The 12,094-nt window shown below is 33.7% G+C and overlaps 1 protein-coding gene across 1 annotated transcript; it reads left to right on the top strand.

The window, feature by feature from the left end:
• Positions 1-6,476: 6,476 nt before the first annotated feature.
• On the top strand, positions 6,477-12,074 carry LOC143558256 (ferric reduction oxidase 8, mitochondrial-like). The gene is made up of 8 exons (XM_077047128.1): positions 6,477-6,709; positions 6,868-6,961; positions 7,040-7,228; positions 7,704-7,941; positions 9,402-9,729; positions 9,980-10,244; positions 10,838-11,514; positions 11,753-12,074. The coding sequence occupies exons 1-8, from the start codon at positions 6,556-6,558 to the stop codon at positions 11,923-11,925; spliced, it is 2,118 nt and encodes a 705-aa protein (XP_076903243.1). The 5' UTR covers positions 6,477-6,555; the 3' UTR covers positions 11,926-12,074.
• Positions 12,075-12,094: the final 20 nt, after the last annotated feature.

Raw genomic sequence — 12,094 nt, 5'->3', positions numbered from 1 at the left:
GGTGGCGGTGGTGGCGGTGGCGGTGGCGGTGGCTTCTTGTGAAATATGAATCTGTCTCGTTGCTTTCAAAGCCTTTTTTTCATATAAATAATTAAATGGCTTTAATAATCTTTCTTTCTATCTTCATTTTTTCTTTCTTCATATTTTATACACTTTGTCACACGTATACATACATACATACAACATTTTTTATTTTCTTTATTCTATTTGGACATTATAAAAGTATTATTATTTCTACAATCTAGCTTCATCTTGAGTTGAATACGGAATAATTTTAATATTATTATTATTATTATTTCATTAAAACAGTATGTACAAGTGTATTATAGTTTTTATAGTTTTTTTTAAATATTATTGGGTTAGTATTGCACACGACTCTTTTATTAGCATTGAGTTTAAACTAGGAATTTACTCAGCGCGTTGCGACGTGCAGGTCGGTAAAATTTGGGTGGTGGTAAAAGTCAAACGTTGTCGGTCTCGAGTGTTGAGATGACAAGTCGACGTGAATTCAGTTGGTTTTTTACAATGCCAAAACTAAAACAAAAATGACAATTGGTCGGTTTTCGTTACAGTGGTACGGGAACTAAAACAAAAGGCAGTGACTTTACGTGAGTTTGGTCGGTTTCTTTCTCTTTCATTATGAACCCGGAACTAAAACAAAAATAAAAAAAGAAAATTGGCATCCGGTCGGTTTTTGTTACGTTCGTTATGGTACCGGAACTAAAACAAATGGCATCAAGACCCTAGCATTGCCAGTCCCGGACGTTGATGCATGAATTACACGAATTCAGTCTGTTTTCGTTACGTAAACAAAATTTGACGTTAGCTCGGTCTCGTTCGTTCGTTATGCTACCAATACTAAAAAAGAAAATCAAAATGCTACCAATGCTAAAAAAGAAAATCAAAATTGTATGGACAATTTTGGTGCCGTAATCTAGTTAGCGGCACCAAACTTCTCTTTTATATATATAAATATAATTTGGTTGATAATATTATGAAATAGATAAGATTCTACCTAGATCTTCATTGGATTATTATTGACGTGTGTTGAAAATTTGGTATACTAGTGGTCTCTACTCGTGATACGATCTTCTTCTCACCAAACCTGGCAAGATATGTTGTAGCGATTGCTTGAACTCTTGGAGTAATGTGACTTATGGGTTTGAAAAGTGAGCATCTTGTGATTTAATCGTACCTCTTGTTTGTATTAAAAGGGTAGTCAATTATAGACCATTTTATGTTAGGTTTGTGCACATGTAAGATGTCTAAAGTGATGATATCTCTCAATTGATTTTGTACATGATTTGTGATTTGAGTTAACTTGTTTTACATTATTCAAATATTCAATATTTAATTAATATCTTTAGCTTTTTACGAATTTTTTAAAATTCAACTAGACGTGTGAGAAAATAGTCATCCTAAAATATCAACAAAAACACATATAAATCATCTCCGTCTCATATCTATCATATCGACAGAGTGGCGTATTTGACACCATAGTCTTGCATAGTTGAGTGTGTGATAAAGTTCACATGAGGTTAAAGCGTGTTGGTCGGATCAGATTACGTGTCCCTAATTTTCTAAAATGGCATGATTGTTTAAAAAAATTTTCAAATCAAAGTGATTTGCAATTATAAATTAGGGTTTTTGAAATGATGGAAGCTCCAACAAGTATTGATATGCATGAATATTGCCATAGATTTGATTCCCCTTAATTAGGAAGTAGCAAATTATGATAGTGCACCTCACAATTATTTTGGTCTTCAGTTTGATAAAACCCACCATAGGAGCATTAACACAAGTATTGTGCTATCCTTGTAAATGAGCACTAAAAGTCTGCTATATATATTAGAGGCCCAAATACAACATTGTGCTATAAGATAACTAACAACATATCAACAATGAATCACATGTTCATCACTTTCTGATTAATTATAAGGGATTATATATGTTATAATAACTTACTTTTACACATGAATCATATTATCTTCTTGAAGTCACTCAACATCTATAACTGTTTCGATTTAAGCAACATATACTTTTTGAAAACATTTTACTGTGATAACTGAACTTGTATATCACGTTCCACTTCCACATGCTCAGTTTATTGATTTCAAAAGGCGAAGTGCGTTTTTCATCAGTTTATTGATTTCAAAAGGCGAAGTGCGTTTTTCACAAGTTACAGTTTGATCTAGTCGCTTATTGAGTCAAACCACGATCCATACCATTAGTACCGGATTTTTATAATTAAGACGCTTACTGAGTCAAACCATGATCCATACCATTGAATTTTTAATTTTACGAGTTTAAGTCATAGTATGTTTAGGAAGTTATTTAATATATATAGAAGGTTATGGCATATAATTATAGTGTCAAGGATTATAATAAACAGATAGAGTCAATCTATGTTAAGATCAAACTCCGTATTCGTATTCTTGAGACTAATTTCCAACAAACTAAGCATTTACTAACGATTTAGTTTTGAGGATTGGGCTTATTGGGTCCACATAATAAGAAACCATAAATACGTTCAAAGTAAAAATAACAATATATCATTTATAGATCAACCACATGTATTATATTATTAAGTAAAGCTCAATCATGCATATAGTTTAACTTTAAATAACTAATGGTCAAAGTAAGATAGAAAAGTTACATATAGCCTAAAATCCTACAGTTTGGTTTGGTTTGGTTTGATTTTTCAACTAGTGTATAGTATAAACCTTAATCCATCATTGTACACATGTGTATCTCTGACAAGCAATGTCTATCGGTGATAGCCAATGAGTCAGAAAGTCACAAACATAATCCACATTGAAGTCTTGCCTTCAATGATCCATGATGTTATGGAAGGTTGTTCTTACGCAGGGCCAGCCCGTAGGCCAGTGAAAACAAGTTAGGACTTTAGGCCATACACTTAACCAAGGCCTACAAGTCTAAAAAAAACATTATATATAGATATATTATGATTGGTAAAGTAAATTCAAAGTAATGTACTGGTGTGATGGTAGGTTTGCTTGCTGCTAAAATATAGGTCATGAGTTCAAAACTTGTATTTACCAGAAAAAAAAAAATTCTTAACAACCGTCAAAGGCCTCAAAATCTTATTTTGATTTAGGCATGACTACATCTTCTAAGAAGGGCTTGGAAGAAGAAATAGAATCTCCTTTCGAGTTCGAGAAAAGGTCCAATCCTTCAATATCATGATTGGGCCGATCAGGCGATCATAAGTGAAATATCATGATCGGGTCGACCAGGCCAGGCCAGGCCAGGCCAGATTATGAGTGAATAGAAAATAGAAAATGTTCGTAGCAGTTCAAGCTGAAATACTTGAAATAATTCTACAACGTCTACTAGGAGTAGCCTTTTTAGTGCTAGATGAATGTAAAGTATACCACGTCTACTAGGAGTAGTCTTTTTAGTGCTGGCTGAACGTAAAGTAATGGTTTTGTGCAACATTGAAAGACTCCTGATGTAGTGGGATCGATCGTTGGATTGTTACAACCTCTAGCAGATGGTTTTAAATTGATTATAAAAGAACATATTTCACCAAGTAGTGCAAATTTCTCCCTTTTTAGAATGGCTCCAGTGGCTACGTTTATGTTAAGCCTGGTCGCTCGGGCCGTTATACCTTTTGATTATGGTATGATATTGTCATATCCGAACATAGGGCTACTTTATTTGTTTGCCATATCTTCGCTAGGTGTTTATGGAATTATTATAGCAGGTCAATCTAGTAATTAGGGGGTGGTCGCTCGGTCGCCTTATATGTTGAGTCGGCCTTGTCCTTACGACAGGTTGCCAAGTCATGTTCGAGCTTTTCTGAAGTAGATATTTAATATATTATATATTAATTATTTTATTTTACTATTTAAATAAACTTGTCGTTGCCAGCGGTCAAAAAGAGCCAATGGGCTGAGTGGTCTTCGTTATGCGCACCCCATGAGTGATGTGGTTAGGGTGGCGGGTGGTGGCGGGGTGTCACGAGCGTCAACACCACACTAGTGGTCAACCAACTCCCAAAAGGGCTTTTAATTTTTTTAAATCTCAAAACAGAACAACATTGATTCTCACAATTAGCACGTTAATTTTATTTGTATTTGATCCAAACTCATTACATATATACCCTCCATATTAATTGACATATATAGAACTTATCGATCTTTTCTAGCCGGTATACAAATTTTTAGTTGGAAGTGTAACCTCGTTCGCATATGTCGCATTTCAAAGCCAATTCATGAACACTTAATAATATTACAAGATCATCTAGCATCATCACTATACCACTACCCCAAAAAGAACCATTACTTTTCAAGAGTTCAACGACTAGTGTCTCGTGTCTGTCCTTATTATGGACAACTTGGAGGTATTGCATCCTGTTGGAGAGAAATAAAGTCTAATTCAGGACCACCCATGCTTATGATGCGCGCACACGATCTTGCGCTCCAGTCAACTTGAGGTTAAACACGATCATTGACGCTTGAGTTGCCTTTCTTAACAAAAACGTAACCTAGCCAAATGTAACATATGAAAGTTTCATAAATGTTAAAAAGATAGATATAGATATATATGAGACTGCCATCAAATGAAAAGGATTGAAAACACCAAAAGTAAAGTGACAAGAAGTGGAGGGGACCGAGAATCCACTTTACAAATGCGGGTCAATTATATTATGCTACAAATATATGTGTGTGTATATACATCACAACGTGAAGGGAAAGAGATGGGAAATATCGTGAAGCTGACAACATGCTAATGCCAAAGACTACTCATCTACATGTTATAAGATAATAATGAAATTGAAACCGTTATTCTTGAACTTATAAATTATTATCATAGCTATGTAGGACCCACCTGGACTACAAGAATATTAACATACACGTATAAGGTTAAGATTCCTTGAATAATAAGTTGTGACCAACGTCCTGTTCATATTTGCCGGCTATGGTTTTTAGTAGATTTGTTTGCATCAATTAGTTTATTGATTTGTGCCGGGTCCTATATATAGCTAAGTAATAAGAACCATCAATTCCCGGTTTAAGTGCGGGTCTTATAATCCGGTTTACAACACACGCTGCTTATGACTTAATGGTTACTAAACTAGTTAAAACATTCACAATTTCACATCTCAAATTTTATCTCTATTCATATAATTTAACTAACATTCAGCTTTAACTTTATATTTTATTCAATACTTAAAAATAAGAAAACCACACATCTTATTTCTTATATTAACTTTATTCAATTAAATAATACAGATTTAATCATTGTTATAGTTTTTTCTCTTTATAGTTTTTTCTCTTTCACTCACACAAAAGTCATAAGAAAGGAATAGTGAGTTTGTAAATATAAGAAATCATTATTCAACCCGTTATATAACCTATATAGTTTGTTAATGATGTAAAATATAAAGAGTGGGATGGATTAGGTTTTGTTATGTTTTCTATATGTTTTAATGATATAAAAGATTATAAATAATTAGATGTGAATGCTCTTATGGAGATAAAAAGTAATATTAGTTGGTGTTAGTTATAGTTATTAGTACTTTATTATGAGAGTTTAGTTGTATATATATACCAAGATATGTTTTTTTGTGGGTTCTCACTTGTATATAATACAAGACAATGTGTCTATAAATTTTATTTGTAATAAGTTGAGAATGATTAATATCGTTGCTTCAACTAAACTAGGAGTGTTAATTTTAGATATTAGAATTCTATTTATTGAGTTTAGTTGTATATAGTTAATAACACAAGATAGGTTTATAATTATATATATATTGAGTTAGGATAATTTTGTAAGATGTTTTCCCATTTACTTTTACACTTAATTATTTTTCTTTTTTAAACGCGCTTTTATACTTAATTGGTGGATGTAATTGTGGACACCAAGTCACAAGTCAGTGAACTTTGAGGACCAATATTGACAAGTAGGTCGTATTTGGTTATGTTTCCTAATTACAACATGTTTCATAATTGTTATGTAATTATAATAGGTAATGTCTTGGCTAACAACTTAGGTTAATCTATATAAAATCGAGTTATGGTTGGGCATTATAGAACGTGTGAGATGTAACTGACTTAGGGTTCATGCAGAGATACATACGAGATGTAACCGAGTTAGGGTACATCTAAATCAACCAAGTTAGGTTTCATCAAAAGTCAAACCGAGTTAGGGTTTGAGAGTTGTAATCAGTTTTTTGAGTTATATTTTCTGATTAATATAAACGAGAGTTATTCGTTTAGTTCGTGTTTGATATTGATCGCACTTGATTAATTACCTTAGCTATATATGGTTATCTGTTTTTAAATTCGTCACTTCAATCGATTTGTTTGGCAGCATAGTTCATCATGAGATTTGATGACACATGTGTAGAATTCCAACACCATTGGGAGATATTGGATATATATATATACAAAATGATAATCATGATTCATGATGCAAACTGTACTAATGGTGGGGTGTACTATTGTTGATATATAAATAGGCATATCTTCAACTTGGTGATCACCAACTTCTGCAAAAGAGGTCTTTGAGCACTGTATAAGCTCAAAAATGGCAAAATATTTTCTTCTTCTTCTCAAGTTTTTGATGATCATACTAGCCGTCGTTTGGGCTTCCTTATGGATTATGAAACCAACTCAAATATGGACACGAAAATGGAAAGAAGCCGAAGAGGCTGCAAGAACTACAATTTTCAGTTCCAATGGTAAGATCATCTAAAAGTTAATAAAGATTTAAATCATGATTGTTAGTTTTTACATGGTACACCTACTTGCTATCGAATAGAATATATTAGTACGGTTTATTGTTATATTATTACTATGTTTAGAAGATATCATTCGACTAAAGTATCTATGCTTGCAGGGCTTGATTTCGTTGTTTATTCATTCCCTATTATCCTTTCGGTGATAATTGGTTTTGTGTACCAACATTTGAAAACAGACGAACAAAGACGAAGGTAATTAGAGATAAGACTAAGAAATTAAACTCGTTAATAGTTATATGTGTTGATTACTTTTGGGTCGTTTATTTTCAGGCAAAGGAGGAGTTTGATCTCATCATTATCAAATCCGATCATCGTTAATAGTTTTGTTGGTGTTTTATCTGCCATGGAAATTCTTGTGATCTTCATGTTCATCATCTTTCTAGCATGGACGTTCTATGTGCGTGTATCTAATGATTTTGAGAAGATGGTGCCTGCTAGAAAGTTGATGAAATTAAACATGTGAGCATTCTTCATACCAACTTGACATTCTTTTTTAGTGTTTGGTAAAGAAATTTGATTATACCAGCAAATATTGTCCAATTTGATCATAAGAAGGTTACAAATTTGTTTTCGGTTTCCCGAAAGACCCCAAAGGAGGTAGCCCATCTTCGGATGACCCCACCAGAGCATGCTTTGTTGCTTCGGTGTGGAGCACTCCTCTCATCCTCAACCAATGTGAGGGTGTTGATATTTGAGACTGAAGCTTATATCTCTTTTGAGACGATGTATAATTTGTCTAAGGTGTTACATAATCAGTATTGTAAAACATTAAACAATATATATCGAAATCTTACAACTCCATATTAACGTACATATATCCAAACACTACGCTACAACCCAATTTAGTAATCATGATTATTTTAAATCACATGATCACTTTCGAAAAACAATCCAAAACAAGACATGATCTCATGCTGCCTTTTTTTTAATCCAGATGGCAATATAAGACGTTTAGGATGGCAACACGGTGTGGATTGTTGGCGGAAGCATGCCTAGCATTGCTTCTGTTCCCTATCATGAGAGGAATGACTGTTTTCCGATTATTTGGCGTCCAATTTGAAGCATCTGTTCGATACCACATCTGGCTTGGGACGTTGATGTTATCATTCGCCACTCTACATGGCGCCGGCACTTTGTTCATATGGGGTATCAAAAGCATGCTTCAAGATGAGGTAATCTACCTTCATTTCTTGAGCTTTACAATTTTTGGAGGCTAAATGAGTTATTTTCCAACTATTTTAATGAATTTTTCAAATATTTTTTAATCATTTTTTTCAACTAAACTAGTGAGGTATACATTGAACTTTATGACAAAACTACGTACAAATAGAAAAGGCTAGTATGAACATTGTAGCAAACTTTCTGTCACTTATCAAAATAAAAGGTCACATGCTTTGACCTAAAAATGTTAAATTGGATCCTTTATAAAGTAGACTTGTTTACATTTAAGTCATTAAGTTAACTTTAAACGTTGAAAAGAAAAACACTAACCCTTAGATATGGTTTGGCCGAAAAGCAGAATCTAAACCTAACATTAATTTGAGTTGAACTATCTAATTATCTTTGTAATAACTAGAAGTTACAAGTTATATACGTTTCGTTTTACTCTTTTAACAAGCTCAAGATATCTTTTCACGTCAGTAAGGATTACTTTTCATATATTACTATACTACACATAAAAGAGTATTTGATACTAGGAAAAAAAACCCACTACTCAACATTTGGATCCGCCGCTAGGCTAAAGCTGACCTTAATTTGTGTCTAACCGTCGGTGCACCATAAAACATATCCTTAGATCAATTTATTGTATCAATCTTTAAGACTACACCCTTTGGCATTTGAGATTGCAATCTCTAAATTTTTAGAATTAAAAAAAAAAATCTAAAGATTTCTTCAATCTGATCGGCCAACCAATCCAGATTGCAATCTCACAATTTTACCAACTTCAAACACTCGTCACAATTTGAATGGCTATATTTAATTTTAATTTTTCTTTTTATATCTTTACCAATTAATTATATATATTTTTTGATTCTTGTTTTATAACTTACTATATTTAACTTTAAAAAAAATATAAAAACATAGTCTTAGTTTCTTTATGAACATTCCGGTATAAATTCGTTAAAAATTGAGTTCGTTTAATTTCGTTAAAAATTGAGTTCGTTTAATCAAAACTAATTATAAATTGAATTTATTTAATAAAAAAAAGGATGAGATTGAGTTGTTAATGGGATTAAAAGATCTGGATGTGTTAAATTATGTAGACTAGGGATAGAGAAATTAATTTTATAATTTGAGATTGAGATTGTGAGATTGTGAATGAGTATAGCCTCATAATCAAGAGTTACAACTTGTTTACGTCTTCCTTTAATTGTTCAAATTTACTTCAATAAACAGTAGATGATAATGCACAAAAATTTACCATGGTTGCCTTAAATCTAGTCGCGCATAAGCAACTTGGCACGCTTCATGTGGTCCCACAACAAGGTTGTGTGGCCCACGAGTTTTCCCTTACATTAGAAAAAAATATTCTAATGGGTTTTTATTATTCTATTATTCCATCAGTTCACCATTCGTTTTTCCTTCATATATAACGTCTCATTTTTGTTGTGTTTTTTTTTTGGAAAAATAGGTATTTCAATGGCAAAAAACAGGAAGAATATATCTAGCAGGGGAAATTTCACTTGTTGTGGGATTAGTTATTTGGATAACATCACTTCCACAAGTGAGAAGAAAAAAATTTGAAATGTTTTACTACACACACCACTTATATACCATCTTCATAGTATTATTCTTGTTTCATACCGGAGACCGTCACTTCTACATGGTGTTGCCTGCAATTTTTATTTTCGCCATCGAGAGGTTACTTAGAATAATACATTCGAGGCCCGAAACGTGCATTCTTTCTGCTCGGATCTTTCCATCGAAAGCAATTGAAGTTATACTGCCAAAAGAACCAAGTAAGATTCCTTGAGTTGTCACTTGTTTACTTATTATATCGGGTCCATGGATTAAAACTCTCCCATCGCGTATATTTTTTAAGCATAAATCTTCCTAATTTATTTTGTTCAAAATATATATTATTTTTTGACCCATCGAGTCATTACAAGATGGCTTTTTATCTGGTTCAGGTCATCCCGTAAATCTACAAAGCGTGTAGAAGGACGAGTTGTTTGTTAACGTGACATGTTCTTCGTATGTGTTATGCAGGTTTAAAGTATACACCAACAAGCATTATCTTCATAAAGATACCAAGCATTTCCAAATATCAATGGCATTCTTTTAGTATAGCTTCAAGCTCCTTGGTTGATGATGATACAATGTCTATAATCATAAAATGTGATGGATTATGGACAAATTCTCTTTATGACCTAATCCAGGGAATGCCCATCAATGGGCTTGATCAAAGAGCCCAAAGATGCATTCCGGTTTCAGTTGAAGGCCCGTATGGGCCCGCGTCAACTGACTTCCTAAGGTACATAGAATAATCATCAATTAGTAAAGATTTGAGAAGGGTCGTCCCCCAGAGCTCGATGGCCTTCGTGAGCCTTGCACGAGTTATATAAATAGACCTCAAAATATATTAAAATAAATCAAAAAGTAATATAATATATAAATTGTATTAAAAGAAATTAAATTCTTATGGGCCTCCAACCTTGATAGGCCTTGCACAATTGTATAGCCTGCACATGCTCTAAGCCAGCCCTGAATTTGAAGTAGTAGCATGCGTGGGTTGGACACATTGGGTGAGGTGTCCAAACAGTCTGGGTCAAGTTAACCCTAAACAAATTTATGGTCTAATACTCCTATTCAACCCGTTTGAGGCAAAACATAACCTGAATTAAATGTTGGCAAAATCGCCACCTCTATCGTCTTGTATATTTTTTCTTCTTCTGTTTAACTTTAAAAATGTAAAAAACTAGCGTTCCAAATATTGGCGATCCTATTCAACCCGTAAGAGGTAAACCATAATCCGAATCGACCTGTTTATAAGAAAATGGGCCAGAAATGCCACCTATGTTGTCTTGTATTTTACTTATGTTTAACTTCAAATCATTATGCTTTCAGCAAATATGATAGTCTGCTTCTAGTCGCCGGCGGGATCGGTGTGACTCCATTTTTGAGCATATTGCAAGAAATTTCTTCTACTAGGAGAAACAATTTCCCAACAAAAATACAGCTTGTTTATATCATCAAGAAAAGCAACAGTATCAGTATTCTAAATTCCATCCTACCTCTTCTTACCAACAAAAATTCCAAAGAATTCAATCTCAAGTTGAAAGTTTATGTGACCCAAGAAACACAATCGGGCGCAACGCTTGGTGATATGATACGCGAGTTTTCTCAAGTCGAAACAATTACTTTTGAAACGGAACATATAAGTTACTCACCAAATGGCCATGGGAGCCCGATTTTGAAGGCTGTTATTATCGGGTTCACCTCGCTTTTGTTTTTTGTTCTTTTGGTTACTTTTAGCCATGTTTTCTTTCCTTGGCCAAAGAAAGGTTCTACAAAAGAGAAAAACGCGTCATCGTTCGTTGATCTTATTGTTATGTTGACTTTCTTTTTATCCATCATCATCGGCGTGATGGTGTACTCGGTTTTGAGGTTAAAAAGTTTGAGGAAACAACAACATTTGATGGAGTTTAAGAATAAAGGAAAAGAAATGAATGCAAGTTCCTTGCAGTCAAACCGAAATCTTGATGAACATGAAGTACATTTTGGAGCTAGACCCAATTTCCATGGTATGTTTTCTTGTTTTATGTTTTTTTTACTTATGAACGGGTTTTTCAGATTGTATTTTATCTTAAACGGGTCAAATAGAGAAACTTATTCATAAAAAGGGTCAAACGGGGTGAACGGGCTCATCTCATTTTAACCCGTTACCTAAGAAATCTATATTTACACCTCTACTTTCAATTCAACAAGCTTTAAAACCGATATGTTCAATAAACTAATCATGTAACGCGTAAATTTTTGCAGATATATTTTCAAACTTCCCAAACGAAACGGGTGGGTCCTATGTGGGGGTCTTGGTATGTGGGCCCGAAAAGATGAAGGAATCAGTAGCTTCAATTTGCAGGCTAAGATCTCAAGGTTCCATCAAAACAAAGAAGCCATACTTCAATTTTCACTCACTAAACTTTACTCTTTAGGAATGTATGTATGTTTGGTTGCAACTTGCAAGTATAAAAGTTAGCTTCTTTTGCTTTCCATTACTGTTCTTATTATTGTGCCCCGGGCCCAGACCCGACCCTAGAGGGCCTGGTTTTCGGTTAATGGCTGGACCCAAAGGTTATAGTTATGGCCCACAATCTGATGAGG

This window comes from Bidens hawaiensis, unplaced genomic scaffold, assembly GCF_021521415.1.
Source record: "Bidens hawaiensis isolate Kalapana, Puna unplaced genomic scaffold, B.hawaiensis_p1.1 tig00001087_1, whole genome shotgun sequence".
NCBI classification, from domain to species: Eukaryota; Viridiplantae; Streptophyta; class Magnoliopsida; order Asterales; family Asteraceae; genus Bidens; species Bidens hawaiensis.
The sequence above is the reverse complement of the archived record's forward strand: the minus strand, read 5'-3'. Positions and strand labels throughout refer to the sequence as shown.